At 43.3% G+C, this 21077-nt stretch overlaps 1 protein-coding gene across 3 annotated transcripts in view; it reads left to right on the forward strand.

Annotated features, from left to right (window-relative positions):
- The window catches only part of lrp4 (low density lipoprotein receptor-related protein 4), a 111042-nt gene that overhangs the window by 84034 nt on the left and 5931 nt on the right, over positions 1-21077 (forward strand). For 2 of the 3 annotated variants that reach the window (XM_014414079.4, XM_076885243.1), the window contains exons 9-34: positions 351-476; positions 1124-1258; positions 2254-2379; positions 2861-3091; positions 4953-5109; positions 5694-5911; positions 10203-10379; positions 11595-11720; positions 12371-12579; positions 12901-12982; positions 13102-13207; positions 13291-13492; positions 13675-13864; positions 16153-16284; positions 16565-16705; positions 16809-16895; positions 16980-17151; positions 17256-17418; positions 17583-17808; positions 18001-18304; positions 18444-18662; positions 18883-19017; positions 19118-19226; positions 19524-19716; positions 20199-20312; positions 20936-21047. In XM_014414079.4, the coding sequence (XP_014269565.2) occupies positions 351-476; positions 1124-1258; positions 2254-2379; positions 2861-3091; positions 4953-5109; positions 5694-5911; positions 10203-10379; positions 11595-11720; positions 12371-12579; positions 12901-12982; positions 13102-13207; positions 13291-13492; positions 13675-13864; positions 16153-16284; positions 16565-16705; positions 16809-16895; positions 16980-17151; positions 17256-17418; positions 17583-17808; positions 18001-18304; positions 18444-18662; positions 18883-19017; positions 19118-19226; positions 19524-19716; positions 20199-20312; positions 20936-21047 (4192 nt within the window). The remainder of the gene's footprint in view (positions 1-350; positions 477-1123; positions 1259-2253; positions 2380-2860; positions 3092-4952; positions 5110-5693; positions 5912-10202; positions 10380-11594; positions 11721-12370; positions 12580-12900; positions 12983-13101; positions 13208-13290; positions 13493-13674; positions 13865-16152; positions 16285-16564; positions 16706-16808; positions 16896-16979; positions 17152-17255; positions 17419-17582; positions 17809-18000; positions 18305-18443; positions 18663-18882; positions 19018-19117; positions 19227-19523; positions 19717-20198; positions 20313-20935; positions 21048-21077) is intronic. The other variant, XM_014414080.4, reaches the window with a different exon arrangement.

A 21077-nucleotide genomic window follows, 5' to 3' on the forward strand; every position in this document is an offset into this window, starting at 1 on the left:
CCTGTGAATACCTGAAATGTTTCTTTTATTGCTCATCACACCATTTTATTCATATTTAATGATCTATTCAAATCCATTGTGTCATTTTTAAACCTGCTTATGTGCATCATAGTCCATGCACAGTCACCTGTTGTTCATGCTTGCATGTTACATAGGGTACACACGCACACACAACATTAAATACGTACATACATGGGACTTAAACCACAACAGGGAATTAAAGACATGGCAGGCAACTGACTGTCACAACCATAGCACATACTATTTAGATATTTAAGGGAGAACTACTTGGATAAATATGGCGTAGAAAAGTGTTTCACTTATCAGATCTGTGTTGTATCTCCTCACAGACAGTCCTCCATGTGCCCCTGATCAGTTCCAGTGTGGGAATGGCCGTTGTATAGGCCTGCGGAAGGTTTGCAATGAGGTTAATGATTGTGGTGACGGGACTGATGAACACCCACACCATGACTGCCGTAAGTGTAAGAATGGTGACATCGGCATCTGGACACCAATATGACGATTACATAATAGTTTAAAGAGTTTAAAGGCAGATAGCAATGACGACATTTGGTATCCAGTGCATCAGTCGATAGTTTTTTTTCTTTAGACACAAGAATGATAAACAGATTTACCTAACATTTGTTATGTGAAGTTATATATGAGTCCTTACTAAGATAATATTAAATTGTAGAAATGATCTTATTTTATTGTTACAATAAATTATGGAACACTGGTAACATGTTTGAAGGATGTTTCTGTGTCTTCTCTTTACTTTTTACATTTATTGGTCTGCCATTATAAATACAAATACCGATTTCATCAAGGTAAAATGTAGTCCTAATGCTGACTCGGTGAGATGAAGCTGTCAACAGAAACCATTGGAACAGCTGAGGGTGTATAATAAATGCTCACATAAATTTTAACAGCAGTTTATACTGTATATGTTGACCTGGGCCAGCCTGATTGCCATCGCCATCCACGGGCCTAGCTGCTTGTGTGTCTAAAATATTTTAAGGCCCAACAGTAGATGAGTCAGACACTTTTTATAGTGTGCGGCTGTATTTATACTGAGCTAGGATGCTGTGTTTATGTTCCTGTAATGTTTCTGTGTTGTGCGCAGGGCCACGCTCCAACGAGGGCAACTGTAACCAGAATAACGGAGGCTGCTCCCAGAAGTGTCAGATGGTGAGAGGACTGGTCCAGTGCACCTGTCACACTGGATACCGACTGATGGACGACGGCAAAACCTGCCAGGGTAACACTGGCTTGCTTGCTTGCGCGTGTGTGTGTGTTGGAGAGAGAGACAGCAGAGTGAAAGTGAGTGAGCAGGTTGTAGCAAGTGTTAATATTCATGACCTCTGCAGAGTTTGACAATTGGCCAGTTGCTACTTTGTGTTAAACATCTGATAGCTTCACTGACTTCCTACATGTGACAGTGCTTTAAGAATTGTTCTCAGTTTGCTACAACTCTACTCCCTCACTCCACTCATTCAACGTGCACTTCTTTTATAGCCTGAAGATGGTCTTTTGGAAATTGGTAATATAATTTACACATTAGGAACTAAACCAGTCATATAATTTGGTTAAGCTAAGCCTTTTCTTTTGCCAAGCATAGATGATTAAATTGTACAGAGAGACTCCAAGCTATCAACTGAATTAGAGGTGTCTGGGGAAAACGAATCAACAAATAAGCAACCAACCCAAAACTGAAAGTAGAATACAGATCCTGACTGAGTGAATTAAGCAAACCTATAAAAACTACAACTTTGCTCTACTTGTCCTGCCTTTAACTTCCTAAATACGGCCAGGGATTGAAGTTCATTAGTCCAGTCAGTCAGTTTTGCAATTTGTTAGCAGGGTTGTTTTCCAAAAGTATGAAGAAATTTCGCTGGAATTTCACAAGAATTTTCTCTTTGGGCTGGAAAGTTATTGATGACTGTTTGGTCTTCTTATAATCTTGGATTTCTGCCACTAGCTAAACATTTTATTTGCCAGAACTTCCAAATCATGAAGATACATTCAAATCTACTCGATGTATTTTTTCCAGCTTCCAACAGTTAGTGTGCATGCATGTTGTGAAACTGATTTAGATAAAGGCTTGAAAACTAAAATGATGTACATATGCTCCAAAAGCATCAATGAATTTTCCCTTTCTGCACAATGTGTGACATTGTTAATACTGTGGGAGATAAGACACCAACATCTATATGTCCCTCCCCTCCCTTCTTCTGTCTCTGTGGTCTGTTCCAGATGTGGATGAGTGTGCTGAAGAAGGCTACTGCAGTCAGGGCTGTACCAACACAGAGGGGGGCTTCCAGTGCTGGTGCGTTCAGGGCTATGAGCTCCGACCTGACAAGCGCAGCTGCAAAGCTCTGGGTACGAATGACTGGACTCTGTTTCATCCCTGACATGTGACCGCAGAGAGCTGTCGTGGTTTGACTTCTAATAAAAGTACAGTTGCATAGTGTTTGTACGTGTTTCAGCAGTAACTATATCCGCTGCTCTGTTGCCGGGTCTTGGACTTGCATTGAGGTCACCTCATTCGGAGGGTCTGGACTCGATTTAGATATGCTGCATAGGTAGAGGGCAGGCCTGGTGCAGCAGCACATCAATCTGCTGCGGTCCAGAGTTAAATGCAGGTCAGACATGTCTGTCACACAGCTGCTGCAACCCAGACCTTTATATCCAGTCAGATTAATGCTTTGTCTCATTTAAAGTGACCTTTTGTCCTAACTGAATTTTCTTTATCTCTCTTGTGTGTAGTTACTTGCCAATTTTAACCTGCTAACCTTTGCTTCTCCTTTTCACTTTAACACACGTCAACTCCATTCATGTCCCTCTTTCTTCCTCCCTTTAGGTCCCGAGCCAGTGCTGCTGTTTGCCAACCGCATCGATATCCGTCAGGTTTTGCCACATCGCTCCGAGTACACCTTGCTGCTCAACAACCTGGAAAACGCCATCGCTCTGGACTTCCATCATAGTCTTGAACTAGTCTTCTGGTCAGATGTGACTCTGGACCGCATCATGAAAGCTAACCTCAACGGCTCCAATGTGGAGGAGGTCGTCTCCACCGGTCTGGAGAGCCCAGGTGGGTACAACAGCTAATGGGATGCAGGTTCAGATGTAGGACAACAGACTCATTTATCATGTTTCCAATTTATTGGACTCTGCTGCTTTCTGTCCAACTATACTCTGCCCCACTCTACTTCATTCATCACCTTATTCATAAATGAGTTAAGCAACATAACATCAATACTGGTGAAACTTGAAAGTCTTTGGTGCTTTCTTCTTGTCTTTTTAATTTATAGTTTCTCTCTGGTTCCTTTATTTCTAACCCTGACCCTCCTTTTCTATTTCAATCTGTGTTTTTTGTATACATATTTGTGTTCGTTACATTTTGTCTTATTCTGTCATATTTAATCTCTTTCACCACTAAATTTTCTAAAAAAACATTATTTGCTTTCTTTAAAGTTAAAAGGATCATCATCTAGCACACGTGTTGTGCATGTAGCTAGAGTCATATTAGATTTAGCTTAGCCTACCATAATCACTTAAAACAGAGAAAAGGCTAGCCTGACAGGCTTACAACTCACCAGCTAACACACTGTATCTTATGTATTTAACTTGTCCTAGTAGTATCAGTTATGCAGTTTTTATTTCATAATCATGATTTATTCTTTCTACTGATACAGTAGTATCGTGATTCTCGCTGTACCAGAGGTTAGCTGTGATTACAGTCAGGCTACAAAGGCAAATCTGCTGCTACATCCTTTCTTGATTTTGTTTTGATTTTTTTGCTACATCATGACATTGATTTAGCTGGTTTTAAAGCTGCACTAGTGACACCACAATGTCTTGCTAGCTAAAGCGTTTGAACCTGAGAGGCAGATGATGTCTGAACAGGTTGTATGAGTCGGTTTTAGAGAAAGAAAAAAAAAAAAAACATGGAAAGGAGTAATTTGCCTAATAGTTTTGTTTAATTGGCTTAAAAAGTCCCCATCTATATTAGTTTTTAATTGTTATGAATTCAGTTTATTTACACAGCAATTCAATTAAATTCAGTTTTATTTATACTGCGCCAAATCACAGCAACACTTGCCTCAAGGTGCTCAAGGTGTAAGGTAGTAATACATAAAGAGAAAAAAACAACAATCATATGACCCCCTATGAGTAAGCACTTTGGTAACATTGGGAAGGAAAAAATCCCTTTTAACAGGAAGAAACCTCCGGCCGTCCATCTGCCGCGACTGGTATGATATGCAAATTGGCTCAAGAGTTGGCAGTTTGTCTTGTAATTGGAAGTTTGCCGGTTCGAGTCCCGGCTCGGACAGTCTCGGTCGTTATGTCCTTGGGCAAGACCCTTCAGCTACCGCCTGCTGGTGATGGCCAGAGGGGCCGATGGCGCGATATGGCAGCCTCGCTTCTGTCTGTCTGCCCCAGGGCAGCTGTGGCTACAACTGTAGCTGCCTCCACCAGTGTGTGAATGTGAGAGTGAATGAATAGTGGAATTGTAAAGCGCTTTGAGGGTCTCAAAAAGCGCTATATAAATGCAATCCATTATTATTATTGTTATTATTATTTTTCACACCATTTGGCTTCAGTCCAACAGAGGTCCTTCAACCCACTCATCAAGAAATAGTTCTGCACCTTGATCCCAGTAAATCCACAACTTTGACTTTGTTCACTGGATTTTTTTTTTTGAGATTTATAAAAAGAGACATTATAATAGGTGATGAAGGTTTATTAGATTAACTATTAGCAAGATGATAGATGTTCTACCAGCAGAACACTTTCAAAAATAAGAACTAACAGCTACACAAATAATTATCAGACAAAGCAAATTGAAAAAGCTAAAGAGTATGCATTGCTTGTGTCTACTTGTAACATTAGTAACAAAATATTGGTTCATACTTAAACCAAACTCAGAATGTTCTTCTCTCCTTTTAAAGGTGGACTGGCCATAGACTGGATCCATGACAAGTTATACTGGACAGACTCTGGGACGTCCCGTATTGAGGTGGCAAACCTGGATGGGACACACCGCAAAGTACTGATCTGGCAGAACATGGAGAAGCCCAGAGCCATTGCACTGCACCCCATAGAGGGGTACGAGTCCAAACACACGCACGCACATGCAGTCTATAATTCACCACAGATGTACACACACTCATATATACATATCCCCTCTGGATGTGTCCCAGTTGTAGTGTAGCAGCAGAGCAGGGATTAACGTTTGGCGGCACAGCCATACCCACAGGCAAGCATCTGTGTGGAACAAGTCTTTCATGAAAGGGGCAGCAGCTAAGTGTGTTTTCTTCCTAGCTTTCATGAGCTGCAGTGGCAAGAGAGAGTTTTGGATGAACCCCCAGAGAAATATAAAGCTAGAAAACTCATTCAGCTTATTAGGTTGCTCATTTGCATGGGATAATTGAAAATTATATTTTAAAAAAGAGTGTATCCTCCCTCTGAGCCCGGACAGAACAGATGAATGCTGATGGGGAGGACATGAATGATGAGGACAGAGGAGACTTTTCTTGTTAAATCAGGCATCTGTTGTGTCTAGAATCCTGACAGCCGTCTGCTTGCCTCTTGTCTTTAATGGACACCATCACTATCAGCTAATTTACACCCATCTAGTCTGCCGCTGTGAACAAACAAACTGAGCGTGATTGCCCCATTTTTCTTTTCAGTAAGATCTACTGGACCGACTGGGGTAACACACCTCGCATCGAGTACTCCAACATGGACGGCTCAAACCGCCGTGTCATAGCAGACACACACCTGTTCTGGCCCAACGGCCTCACCATAGACTACGCTGGCCGCCGCATGTACTGGGTGGATGCCAAGCACCATGTCATTGAGAGAGCTGACCTGGACGGACGCAACCGCAAGGCCGTCATCAGCCAAGGTACACTCCTAGTCTTGACTGTTACACACGTTTGCTGGAGCTAGCTTAGTTGCCTAAAGAGTGGGGCTGCAAAGTCAAAAGCTTTACCCAAAAATGATGGGCCTCTTGAGCAGCCTTGCTTTCAGCTCCTTACCTGTTTATTCCTGCTGTGGCTGGTTCTTCTTCCTCTGTAAGTGACCAGGTTTAAGGATGGCAACGTTTTACATTTAAGCACTTTCGAGTGACTAATTTCAGCAGTTAAGACAACATAACTGCCAAGTGTAAGTACATGTGAAGTGAAAAACACACAAATTATGTTTGGACCAGAAGCTCAACAGTAGATTCAAGCTTCAACAGATTCAAAAAGTTTTCATTTTTGCCACCAGAGTGAATAGGATCGATAATGCACAAGTCTTTAAAGGAGTTCTTCAAACTGGAATGACTCACATACTGCTCATAATTCATATGACCTCACAAGCTGCTGAAGGATTCTTTTTTCTTCTTTTTTATTAAAAGCTCTGAGAGAGGCTGGAGAAACAGAAGAGATGCTGTATGTGGTGCGCAGAGGTCTGGCTGGAATTCAGGCTCTCATTCTCAATTTTCATTAATTATCACACTCACGCTAAGAAACACACATGCGGTAAACAAAGGGATGGATGTCGGATGTAGCACGCTGATGCCTCATTACTCCATTATGCCATGTGGCGTTAATCAAAAACATATTTCCATTAAAGAGCACATGTGGTTACCGCTGAAGTGTAGACACACACACACACACACACACACACACACAATCTATAAATGACGACGTAAAGCCAAATGTGTGGCTCTGTTTATGTTCTTGGTTCCAACTGAGAAGTGCATATGCACACTAAAAGTGGAGCTCTTGCAGTGTAAGCAGGCAGGGTTCTCTCTCTCTCTCTCTCTCTCTCTCTCTCTCTCACTCACTCACTCACTCACTCACTCACTCACTCACTCACTCACGCGCACACACATGCACACACACACACCAGCTTATTAGATTTATGGGTGGGACTCTAAAGTCCGCAAGCATTTGGACAGTCACAGTTTTATAGGACATGAGATTCAAAATTTGCTGGGTTTTTTTAATATAAAGGTTAGGCAATTTGCAGCGATTACACAACACAAGTTGAATCAGGATGAGTGCAGGTCTCAGCTGACAGTCACTTTCAATTTGGGGATTTTTTTTCCGCTGATGAACTAAAAAGTGTGGAATCAGTGATGATGAAGAGGGTTTAAGAGTTTGAAAAGAGAGAGAGAGAGTGGCAGGGGGACTGTTTGATGAGTGTGTGTGTATATGTGTGTATGTGCACACCATCAGCCCTTTGAGCTCTCCTTAATGATGTGTGCTCTCAGGATAAAAGGCTGTAATTGGCCCTGTCCTTCCTCCACAGCCTCTGTTTGCTCAGACAACACACAGGACAAAATAGGACATTTGTGTGTGTCTTTGAGTGTGTGCATGGTTACATTCTGAGCCACTACGTCAAGGAATGTTAACAAGCATTTATCTCTCTGAACCTATAGTTCTCTGTGTGTGTGTGTGTGTGTGTGTGTGTGTGTGTGTGTGTACACTATCTGGATTTCTGCCAGCTCCTCTGTAACTGGAATTGGAGCATAGGCGGTTGTCACGGTAATCACCACTATCCTGTCTGCACACCTGTACACCACGAGGTAGGGAACAGGAAGAGATAGGGTATTGCATACTTGTGTGCTGGTGGGGGAGTGTTTATATTTTTTGTCTGGACTCGACAAATGCACAATGCTGTATGGCAGAAGACTGGACATTTAATATACCCAATAGGGTATATGTAGGTAGACTTAAATTAAACTATGAAATAATGGCCCCTGTGGACAGCACTTTAGTTCACAGGTATGAATTAAATTTAATATCTATAGCGCTATATCACAACTACAGTAACTTCAGGGTGCTTTAAATTGTAAGGTAAAGACCCAACAGTAATGCAGAGAAAACCCCAACAGTTACCTATGAGCAAGCACTTAGGGACAATGGGAAGGAACGGTCAAGAAGAAAACTCGGGCAGAACCAGGCTCGGGAAGTCGAGCACTTCTGATATGAAGCTTTCTTTTCAGTGGAGGCACAGTATCCACAGTCATACACAGTTGTGATATAACACAACAAGATAATCGGCCTTCAGGTAGCTGCTCTACAGTGTTGACACATGGTATTGAAGACGATAACAGTGGAAGAATTGTATCATTAAATTTAGTTGCAGCACTTTCAGTAAGACATCTACTGTAAGGAAATGTATTTCCTACTGTTGTGTAATCCATCTGTGTTGATATGCATTAGTGCACATGGCAATATATGTTGCTGTCCAAGTGATGTCTTTTTAACCAATGGCCCTACTTGTTTCAGCAAGACAAACCAGATTCTGCTATAATATGGTTCAGCTTTACAGATAAAATGCATTAAAGTGGTATTCCTAATATCACTATAGCTTTTTTTGTTTGTTTGGAAAAACCTAACCCTGAAACTTCCCATCACACTATGGACCAGCGTTCTGTCCAGCCGGAGGCCTTGCTGTGTTGCTGGTGACCTATAACAGGAAGTGAGACATATTCAGGCAAGCTGTGAGAGGAATATGAGGTGCCACGTGTGTTAAAGAGGACATAGCTGTGAAGGCTTGGTGGGATGTTTGATGCCCTGTCCTCCTACAGCTGCTCCTGCAGCTGTCCTGGGGAGAACAAAAAAGGAGCAGGAGCAGAGATGACAAGGAATGAGCTGATCATATCAAAACAATCATTGAGATGTTGGTGACTAAGAGGAGGGAACTGGGTGTACTATTGTCTCCCTCATGTTGAGATAAGATCAGAAAACACACGTTGAGCCACTATCATTTCACACACACACACCTGGACCTGTTTGAAAAGAAGAGACGAGGGCAAATGTAGAGGTGCTGTTTTATTTTATTTCATTTCTTTTGTTCAGTTTTCTTGAATAAACCTCATCGAACAGTCACACAAAACGCACCCAGATACTCTGATCCTTGTGGCTTATTATCGCTGTGATCTCGCTCCAGTTTTTGACGTTTACCACTTAACATTTCTGCTGTGCCGTACAACACTGTCATTAAACTAGCAACGCTGTTCTTAAAAGCTGTGCGCCAGCACACTCGCCACACCACTGCAGCTCTGTGTGGCAGCAGAAAGCACTTTTTCCATCCGTTCGGTGTGCCCATCCGACTGGGCTTTGCGGCTTCTGTGCTGGAGGAAGATTAAGGCTGGTGAAAGAAAAAGAACATTGATTTGGACAAGTGTGGAGGAGTCACCCTAGTGTGATGTTCCCACAGGAGACATATCTGCACAGGTTCCCCACAAATCAACTATTCGTGTAAGGAACAGAAATAGCCACAGAATTAAAGCCTTGGAGCAAATTTTTCCAACCTTAATAAAAGCAGTTAGCTTTCACGTGTAAACATTAATATCAAGGAGGACTGGAACAACAAATGACACGACTGATTATCCCATTTGCATTTTCTCTTTGTTCTTTTCTCTGCTTTGACGAACTTTGAAGAGGCTTTTCTCAAACAAAGAGATGAAGCCTCGTCAAACAGCTATGCTTGAACTTTGATTTTTAAATATTCAGCCGCAGATGTTCAAGGAAAATCTTCCATTTAAGCAGTGAATCTGAGTGGTTAGTTAGAAAAAAAGGCAAGCTTTTTGTCTTATTGCCAGAGTACTTCTGTTAATACAAAAACAATGTTAAAGATGTTAAAGAGCATTTAGACATCGAGCAGGCATCGATCTCTCCTTCAGAAATCTCACACATATCCTGTCCTGGTTCAATTTTCACTTTAAAATCTGTGAGTAAAGTTTTATTGTGGACACATGAGCAAAACTAGTCTGCATCAGTCTGATCCGGTTTAAGCGTGTTCTCTTACATTCAGTTTCCGGATGGAAAAGTCACATTATGTATGGAAAACCTACGAAGCGCCTCTGGTTTTGGACACTCTTGCCACAACTTAACCAACTACAGAGTGGTTTGAGGCAGTGTAATTGAAAGCAGTTCTAAAATGGGGATGATATGACATCAGCCAAGCCCACAGCTCTGATGTTTGGAGAGTTAGTGGAACAGGCCAAATGTAGCATGTGCGCTTTCCATTCTTTGTGTTAGGACTGAAACTTCATTGAATCATTACTTTGCTTATTATAAATGTGACAAACTCAGCTTCTGTGTTTGGGGGGGTTCTTTTTTCTCTCCTTTTTTTTGTTTGCATAAATGTCATTGTGGACTGTCGCCTTGCTAAACTCTGTTCTTGTCTCTCTTTAGGCCTTCCCCACCCATTTGCCATCACAGTGTTTGAGGACAGCCTCTACTGGACTGACTGGCACACCAAAAGCATCAACAGCGCTAACAAATTCACAGGAAAGAACCAAGAGATAATCCGCAACAAGCTGCACTTTCCCATGGACATCCACACACTGCACCCACAGAGGCAGCCTGCAGGTCAGTATCGGGCTGGGTCAACAGCTGGATACTCAGACTGATGTTTGTTACATATGTACAAAACTTGAAAATGATATTTTTGTTCTCAATAAGGTTTTTGTCTGGTTAAATAAAGGCCTTATCTAGGGATGGGTTGCAGATACACAAACTAAATAGACTATTTTTCACATTTTTCTCTCTGAATTATTAGTTTTTCAGCTGACAGCTGTTTGCAACTTTCTGCAAGGTCACAAAGCAGCAGCTTGAATCAGAACAACCAATAGCATCACAGTGAAACAGCAGAAAACATTGCATTGATCTTGTATTGATTATGTTGCATTTTACCTGTGTAGGTTTTTCTCAGTTGAGACTGTTACTGCAGTTTTGGGTTTATGGATCGGACAGTAACACACAGCAGCAACAGGAAGCTGTGCTAGCTCTTTTGTACATAGCTTCAGCTTGAGTTAAAAGCAAAAGGAAGGAGTCTAGTCTAATCTCATTATATTTGGATATGTTTACTTCCCATTATTTCAGATCTGCCAGTGACTGGCTGGGAGCAATGACTCTCTTTTTAAAGTATCCAAGTTTGCAGCTTGTAGCAGTAGATGATGTGCTAAATGGTGAGCAACAAAACATCAAACACAATATCAGCATTAGAGGAAGGAAGATGAGCTAGTTGAAGGCAGAAATGGGAGACTTATCTGAGGATATCATTGCAGGCAGAAATGAAAAATTTGCCTCACACAGTGGCGAACCCCACCATAGAATGATTTGTTGCACCAGTGTCAAGACCCTGCCGTGAACCGGCCAGTTGATGTGTGTTTTTCATCAGCATGATAGCAAAGACTTTGCTAACAAACCGTGTTGAACTTGACGTCCAGCCAAGAGAAAGTTTTTGTTAACGTGCTGATAAAATACTGCAGCAGCCCCGACACTAACATGAACTGTGAGCTGCCTCCGTGCTGGCAGGGGGAGGTCAGGCACTTTTAGACAAGATTTAGTCAAGTCATGTGAGTTCATGTCTGATCAGAACAAAAGAAAAGCCGACTCAGAACCTAAGTGAACAGAGCCCACACGCTGTGACCTTTTAATGAAAGAGGAGGCAGACATTTTTGGAAGTGTGACTATTTGTTTTGTTGCCCTGGGTTTGAGGAGAAAGTGGATTTGAGGGGTTTTTATTTTTTGAACCACTTTACATGTGATATACTGAGTTGTGTCTGCCTGTCTCTTCTCTAGGTGGCAGGAACCGCTGTGGCACCAACAATGGAGGCTGCAGCCACCTGTGTCTCCCCAGCAATAAGACGTACACCTGTGCTTGTCCCACCGGCTTCAAGAAGGTGGACAGTTACAGCTGTGCCACTGGTGAGTTCCTCCACTGTTTGTTGTGGAAAGTACAGAAATACTGCTAATATTATATTATTATAATTAATATTATATTAATATTATAGTAGTTTTTAGCGGCATCTATTCATACTAAAGTCATTTTTAATAGCCAATAATTTGGAATCTTAAATTAAAAACAACAAAAAAAAGCTCTGTCTTCTGTTTTGACTAATGAACCGTGTGTTCACACTAATGAAGAGAAAATAATCCTGTAACACATGGTTAATCTGATCAGCCCCACGATTAAGGTGTAGGCTGTCAGAGGAATCAAAATTTCAGATGAAAAATGCCTGTGCAGACAATTATAAGACACCTACTGCATGTAAAGTGAGATCTCATTTAGGGAACATTTAAAGTGAGTTCAAGTGCATGTTATGGTTGAGCAGCTGAAGAAAATTTGAGCTAAAATGCAGCGTTTTCATTTTTTTTCCCCACTGTAAAGTCATGCTGCTTGAAATTGAATAAAAAGTATTCTCATGACTCTGTTTAATTATGTTAATGCAGAGGGTGTGATTTGTGATATTAATCAGTGGTTACATGTCTTTGTGGTAGAGCTGTTTTACTGTGTTTAATGCTGACCCCACTGTTGAACCTAGAAGACTGACAGAAGACCTTTGGTCTTTAATCAGGTCTTGACAAGTTCCTGCTTTTTGCCCGAAGGACGGACATCCGACGAATCAGCTTCGACACAGAGGACATGTCCGATGATGTCATTCCTCTGGCTGACGTGCGCAATGCCGTGGCGCTGGACTGGGACTCCAAAGACGGCTACATCTACTGGACAGACGTCACCACCGACTCCATCAACAGAGCACTGTGGAACGGCACCAAGCAGGAGGTCAGTGATACCTGCAGGTTGACTGAACTCAGTACTGCAGTCTCGTCATTTCTCATCTGGCCCATACTTAAAAAAGGAGCAGAGGAGGACGGCAGCAGATTTAGGTTTATACATTACTGCCATCTACTGGGACTGAGGTGAAAGAGCAGCAGCTGGTCATCCTCTGTAGAATGTAGGAGCCTTCAGCACATTCATAACTCACTGCTGCAGGTTTACTACAGAATAACATAAAACAGACATGAAAATATTGCCATCAAAGCAGTAAACAGTAACTGTCAGCATGGATCTGAGCTGATCTTTTTCTTTTTCTTTTTAAAACAGGTGGTGGTGGAAACCAGTCTGGAAAGTCCAGCAGGTTTAGCAATTGACTGGGTGACCAACAAGCTCTACTGGACTGATGCTGGTAAAAAGTCTCATTTCATGTATTCTGACATAAAATATCATTTTATATCCATTTTCTTCATTGACCAGCTCAGCAGGGAGTGCTCCTCAATTTAACCTGCTCGTGTTTTTGGGTGTCAGGTACTGATCGTATCGAGGTTTCTAATGCCAATGGGAGCATGCGGACTGTCCTGATATGGGAGAACCTGGACCGACCGCGGGACATTGTAGTTGATCCGATCGGAGGGTAAGATGATGACATTTAAACAGAAACAGCTTGTGAACCTGGACAACACATGGAGTTCTAACTTGTTCCTTCTTTCTCCTCAGCTTCATGTACTGGACTGACTGGGGGGCCAACCCAAAGATCGAGCGTGCGGGAATGGACGCCTCCAACCGAATTGTCATCATTTCATCCAATCTGACGTGGCCCAATGGGCTCGCCATTGACTATGAGACCAAACGCCTGTACTGGGCCGATGCTGGCATGAAAACTATTGAATATGGCAACTTTGATGGTTCTGACAGACAGGTAAGGTGTTAGGTTTTTTCTGAGAAAACATTTGAAGTACGAAAATGTGTCAAGTCTTGTGTGTGTGTGTGTGTGTGTGTGTGTGTGTGTGTGTGTGTGTGTGTGTGTGTGTGTGTGATTATGCCTTTTCAGACATGTTCTAAAAGAGCTCATCAGACCTCTGCTGTTGTTTTTGCACACAGGTTTTGATTGGGACTCAGCTGCCTCACCCCTTTGGCTTAACTGTACATGAGGACAAGCTGTACTGGACAGACTGGCAATCCAAGAGCATTCAAAGCGCTGACAAGCTCACCGGGTTGGGGCGCCACACACTGGCTGAAAACCTAGAGAATCTAATGGACATCCATATGTTCCATCGACACCGTGAGACAGGTGTGTGTCTGTCCACTAAAGCATAGAGTTTTGTGTGTGAAGGAGAATTGGACTTGCAGCTTTAAACAGATATTTACAACCACAGTGTTGAATACTGTTAAACCTCTAGCTCAAGGGCGTAGATTTGGTTTTGGCATTGCTGGGGACGGATGATTCAACCACCAAACCCTGCCGTTTCTTTTTTTTTTTTTTTTCCTTTTTGTCTTTGCTTCTTGATAAAAAAAAAAGGGAGAAATATATTTGCCTACATATGCTATTCTACATGCTTTTAAGCCATTTAAAATTACAATTCATAGTTTTATATGTGAATTATATAATGTTAAATTACTATTAAACAAATGACTGACTAAAGTATTTTAGGCTTTAGTTTACTTCCACATTCCATATAAATCAGGTATCATACAAAAATAAAAATAGCTTCAAATACAGTCATGACAATAAAAGAATATGACTTTAAGGACAACATTACTTCAGTTATAGTACACCAACATCTCTAACACATTAGCACTAAGGGAACACTTAATGACCTGGTGGTTTTTGTCCATAAAGCTACTCGTCTAAGATTACCACAAAGTAACAGATCTCTCAGCAAAATTATGCAACATTTTAGCCACACTATTGCCCCGATCAAATCAGTGAGCTGGGATTTTTTATTCTAAACATGGACTACTGTTACAGCAAAAGACATGGACTACTGGTGACCCACACAACAACTCAGTGTCCACTATGTGAAGGAGCCGAACACATGCCTTCTCCTCTCGTTAACTGAGATAAACTGCTGGCCTATTTGTTTTACATCTATACTGTCTAGTCTCTCCTGGTGGAAATGGCATACAGCAGCATTGTTTAATCTCATTTGAGTCATTGTTGACCTTAGCCATCTTTTTAATCTTCTGAGATCACTGAAGTATCTTTCATCCTAAGTACGTGCGTTTTATCCTCAGACTAAAATTATTACTATGTGCTTGATGTGCGTCACCTTTGGCCCTGGCTCTTCCCCTCTGACTGCACTAGGACATATTGCTACCTGATAAAATAACACATTGATTCGTGCCATATAAAAAGTGAGACATGTCAATTCAGATTCTTTGTCAAATATACACTAATGAATCAATTAACATCAGCAGCCTAACAATTGTTATGATGATAAATACTAGTTAATCTATAGCACCAAATCATCAGTAAGTCACCTGTGACCTCGCCTCGTCACCTCTGTCCGAGCTACAACATGGCAGAGCTGCCTCTACGTTATTCAAAGCCTAGCATAGCCTGTAACGTTATTATGACGGACACATTTTATGAGTGAACTTGAATTTAAGTGACTTACAGGTTTCTTTGAAAAATACTTTCTTATATCCAGGTTCTTTTTGCAGCCATCCTCCTCTCCTCCTTGCAGGTCCTCGCAGCGCAGGCTTGCCGCTGCTAAAACTAAACAGAGCTCCCTGAAAAGCACAGCCAATCACATTGGCCATATTTGTCACATGATATAGGACTCCAGTAGAGTACGTAATTTAACTCTTTCTGCACCGCTGGGTGAATGAGACGGTGACAGATCGTTTTTTTCTTTCTATCGGGTTTGTTTTTCTTTACTCGAACAGATCAAATTATTGGTGGGGACAATTTACTAATCGCTGGATATTGGTGGGGACATGTCCCTTCCGTCCATGCCAAATCTACGCCCCTGCTCTAGCTAATTGATGGAATTTGTAGGAAGCCAAATGGGACTGCAGGGTGCCGACTTGTGAGCCAGCCTTGTTCTTTTAGCGTTAGCTAAAGCAGCCAAAGTGCAAAGCAGGGCGAGCCAGTCAGATGTCAAAAGCCACATCACGTTTTTCAAGTGTAAATCATCTTTTCATTATAAAGGCACAAAGGTATAAAGGCTGCAGTGTGTACACAGCAAAAATACAAATAAAAATATGTATCTTACACAAAGGAAGCTCTTCTCTCTGATGTGTGCTGGCTTTTCTCTGAGCTCACATCCAATATATCTACTGACACTAGGGAATTACAGGTAAACTGAACCCAGATCATTGGCTGAGAGAACAGAGCCTGTGAAGCCTGTCTGATCTCGGGGATGTATTTGGCTCTGTTGGGTGGCTAGAAGGGTTTTTCTGTTTGTTTCCCCAATGTTGTTGTGGGTTTCTCTCTCTCCCCCCCCCCCCCCCCCCCCCCCCCCCCCCACACACACACACACAAATTCTTTCATGCATCTCCCATTCATTGCTTTCAAGCTGACTTAGAAAGTAGGACAGGAAGTGACCCGAGTCTGTTTGCCTCTCCACCTGTAGTGCATAACCCGTGTGCGGTGAATAATGGAGGCTGCAGCCACCTCTGTCTCCTGGCGCCTGCTCCCAAAGCCTCCAGCTGTGCCTGCCCCACTGGCATCAACCTGCAGACGGATGGAAAGACCTGCACACCTGGTATAAAACAAACTCTGTTTACATCTCAGTAACATTTAGTAAAAAACAAAACAAAAAAAAGAACGACACTTCACAGTTTAAAAGTTTAACATGTACAAGCGTGTGTTAAGATCTTACAATGTGTTCTGTCTGAAACAAATGCTTTAAACAACATGTCCATCTCAAAGGGAAATCCGATAAGGAAAATCAATTTTTAAAGGACCGAGAAGATAAAAGTATGTCAGCCGCTTTTTGTGTTGCGACAGGAAGACGCTGTGATATGTGATCCTTTTGTGTGCAGGCATGAGCAGCTTCCTGATATTTGCACGTAGGACTGACATCAGGATGGTTTCTCTGGACATCCCCTACTATGCTGATGTGGTTTTGGCCATCAATAGCACCATGAAAAATACTATTGCCATTGGTGTTGACCCCAAAGAAGGTTTGTATGTCTTCTTAATTTTTTTTGTTTCATAAATATAACCGATGTAGGAATAAAGTCCTCAGCTGTGTGTATGTGTTTGCATGTGTGGCACCTCATGCAGGAAAAGTCTACTGGTCTGACAGTACGCTGAAGAAAATCAGCAGAGCCAACATCAATGGGATATCACACGAAGACATCATATCTACAGGTGAAGGATGGCTTACATGTATAAAGTCTTGTGACTCCGCCTCGTCAGAGTGTCATGACTTCATCTCTCACTGTCTCACTGTAGGGCTGATGACGACTGATGGTTTAGCAGTGGATGCTGTTGGCAGGAAGATCTACTGGACGGATACAGGAACCAACCGCATCGAGGTAGCCAACCTGGACGGCTCCATGAGGAAGGTTTTGGTCTGGCAAAATCTTGACAGCCCTCGAGCAATCGCCCTCTACCACGAGATGGGGTGAGCCTGATAGTTTGACGGCCTTGTATAGTCAATTAAAGCAAATCTCTGGTTGTTCTATGTTACTTCATCTTCTGTGTTCTCTTTATCTTCCCGTCCTCCAGATATATGTACTGGACAGACTGGGGAGAGCATGCTAAGCTGGAGCGCTCAGCGATGGATGGCTCAGACCGTGTGGTGCTCATCAGTAACAACTTGGGCTGGCCTAATGGCCTGGCCATTGATATGGCTGGCTCTCAATTACTGTGGGCTGATGCACACACTGAGGTGATTAAATGCTTCCAAGAATAAAATAAAGTGGATACAAGTCACAGTTAAAGATTTAAAAGCTAATAATGCTGTTTTCTAAGATGTAAAAGCTTTGAGCATGAAAGCGTCAGACGTTATGAAGTCATGGTGGTGATCCCACATGTGGTACTGGTCCTCTGCAGCGCATTGAAGCGTCTGACCTCAATGGGCAGAACCGCCGCACCCTTGTGACTCCAGTCCAACACCCGTATGGTTTAACCCTGCTGGGGTCCCACATCTACTGGACCGACTGGCAGAGCCGAAGCATCCAGCGAGCCGACAAGAACTCTGGGGCCAACACCATCACAGTGCGAGCCAACCTGCCAGGCCTGATGGACATCCAGGCTGTAGACAGGGAGAAGCCACTCGGTGAGTCTGGAGGACGGGAAGTGGAGGTCACATTAAAGATCTTTATGATTCCTTGACTTCTGACTTTTTGAATTTTTCTCAACTCACATGGTGATTGAACAATGTCAACATACAAAGTGTGCATGTGCGTCTTCCTGTTTTAAGTGCGCTCCTGTCTCTTTGCACTAATTCGTCACCCTGTGTCCTTTTAAGGCTTTAATAAGTGCGGGAGAAGGAACGGAGGTTGCACACACCTGTGCCTTCCTCGTCCCAACGGCACTTCCTGCGCCTGTCCCACTGGGATTCTGCTCAAGGGAGATGGTAGGTCATGTGACGATTCTCCGGAGACATACCTGCTCTTCTCCAACCGCGTGAGCGTGCGCAGAATCTCTCTGGACACCAATGACCACACTGACATACACGTCCCGGTGCTCGAGCTGCACAACGTCATCTCGTTAGACTATGACAGCGTTGATGGGAAACTTTACTACACCGATGTCACCCTGGATGTTATAAGGTGCAAATGCTAATTTTTGAGATATTAATTTTGTAAAGCACACATTTTGAATAAAGTTCGCCACTGTGCCACTGGTTGTGCACAATAAAGTTGAAGTAGCCCCTTATCATACAACGTCCAACATTAACTTGTTTTTCAGGCGCGCTAACCTGGATGGCAGTGGCATGGAGACGGTGATCAGCCAGGGCCTGAAGACTACAGATGGACTCGCTGTGGACTGGGTTGCCAGAAACATGTACTGGACCGACACCGGGCGCAACACCATTGAGGTGGCCCGCCTGGATGGAACTAGCCGCAAAGTCCTAGTCAACAACAGCTTGGATGAACCCCGAGCTATTGCAGTGTTTCCAAGCAAAGGGTAAGAGAGAGGAGTGCACTGGGCTTCACTGACAAACAAAAGGTTATGTTTGGTCTCCGTAGCTCTTAAAGTCAGAAATAGACTGCACTGAAATAGGCAGACAAACAGGCTGACTGTCAGCACGAGGTTTTCATTGTTGTACACTGAATAATCACATAGTTGCAGAATTGTTTGTACCATAGAAAGACATGAGCTTATCAGGCTCACCTCGCCTCTGCAGGTTTCTGTTCTGGACTGACTGGGGCCACATCGCGAAGATTGAGCGATCTCACCTGGACGGCTCAGACCGGAAGGTTCTGATCAATACAGACCTGGGTTGGCCCAACGGCCTAACACTAGACTACGACACACGAAGGTTAGCTGAAGCATGACTGAGATATCTGTATGTCCTGTAAATGACTTTAAAGTTTATTATTGTGTAAGAATTCTGCAATAACTGGTAATGAATCCTGCAGGATCTTCTGGGTAGATGCCCACTTGGACAGAATCGAGAGTTCTGACCTGAATGGGAAGCTGCGTCAGGTCCTCATCAGCCCGGTGTCCCACCCATTCGCCCTCACACAGGTACCTCCAGCCCCCCCCCCCCCTCTCCTCTTCACCCTCAGCTGTCATATGCTAGGCTGACCCTTTTCTTCCCTGGCTGCCTTCTCCAATCACCCGCTCTTTCACTCATGAGCTCACCGTGTGATTCTCTCCATCTTTCAGCTCATACTGAACCCATTCGACGTAACCATTTCTTCTACTTCGCTTTCACTCTGACCCTCATTTTTCTTCTTCCCCCCTTCCCTTTCTTCCTCTCGCCCCCTTCTCCTTGTCCGTGTATTTTTCCTCCCCCTCTCTTCTTCTCCCTCGTTTCCCCAGTCGAAGCCGGTGTCCTCCCCTCTAACTCCTTTCTCCCGACTCTCGCAGCAAGACCGCTGGATCTACTGGACGGACTGGCAGACTAAGTCCATCCAGCGGGTGGACAAACACACTGGCCGTAACAAGGAAACCGTGCTGGCCAACGTGGAAGGCCTCATGGACATTATAGTGGTATCTCCTAACAGACAGACAGGTAAGGAGGCTTTTTCTCCTGACAACTCCATCTGACGGGGAAGAGGCCAAAGGTGTCTCTGTTTATTACCTTTTGCTGAAGGAGCCAAAGCTACTGTGGATTTATGAAATATTGTCAGTGCTAGATAATTGGTCTGTCAATATGACGTTCACGTGGTTTGCTTGTGCGAGTAAGATAACCCTTTCTCCAGCATGGCAAGAAATCTGATTCTTGTTGATAAGGCTGATGGATTTCTTTCAGCCCGTTTAGTATAATCAGATAAAACAGATAAATTATTTTACTTGACACAGATTCTGGTAATTGGGTTGGATTGCATTTTAATTTCATCACTGTGCTGTTACTTGATGCCATCATAACTAAAAGCTCTCAGTTCTAACCTGATAAATGGACCAAAGTAACGGAGGAAACGCTCATTATTTTCAATTATGTTCAGTTAGTTTGAGCTGAACATAAATGTGAACGTCCCCTCTCCTTCCCTTTAGGTACTAACCTCTGTGGGATCAATAACGGCGGTTGCACTCACCTTTGCTTTGCCAAGACCAACAGTTTTGTATGCGCCTGCCCTGATGAACCAGACGGGCGACCGTGCTCCACAAGTAAGTGTTCTCTGTAATTTATCAGCCTGTACCAGTTAAAAAGTTTTAACTGAACTTTTTAACTGAAAATGGTAAAAAGTCACAAATAGGTTTTATATAGCAGAAGAACACTAAAATGGGCAGCACGGTGGCACGGTGGTTAGCACTGTTGCCGCACAGCAAGAAGGTCCTGAGTTCAATTCCACCATCAGAATCAGAATACTTTATTGATCCCTGGGGGAAATTATTTTATATCAGGCCGGGGTCTTTCTGTGTGGAGTTTGCATGTTCTCCCCGTGTTTGCGTGGGTTCTCTCCGGGTACTCCGGCTTCCTCCCACCGTCCAAAGACATGCAGCTTGTGGGGATAGGTTAATTGATTAATCCAAATTGTCACTAGGTGTGAATGTGCGAGTGAATGTGAGTGTGAATGGTTGTCTGTCCCTGTGTGTTAGCCCTGCGACAGACTGGCGACCTGTCCAGGGTGTACCCCGCCTTTCGCCCTATGACAGCTGGGATAGGCTCCAGCACCCCCCGCAACCCTGAAAAGGATAAGCGGAAGCGAATGGATGGATGGATGGAAGAACACTAAAATGACAAACCAAGAAATGCCCACTCAGGCCCTTGTTCCTCGTGCTTTGATCAGTTTCAGGTTACATCCCCACCTCTCCTGCCAGAGGGCCCAGCAGCACTCCTGTCCCTAACAAGATCCCTAAAGCTCCCACAGACATCCCACAGAGAGGACCCTCACTGGTCAAGTAAGTCTGTTGTGTTCATTAAATGGTTCA

Source organism: Maylandia zebra, linkage group LG1 (genome assembly GCF_041146795.1).
Source record: "Maylandia zebra isolate NMK-2024a linkage group LG1, Mzebra_GT3a, whole genome shotgun sequence".
Classification (NCBI taxonomy): Eukaryota; Metazoa; Chordata; class Actinopteri; order Cichliformes; family Cichlidae; genus Maylandia; species Maylandia zebra.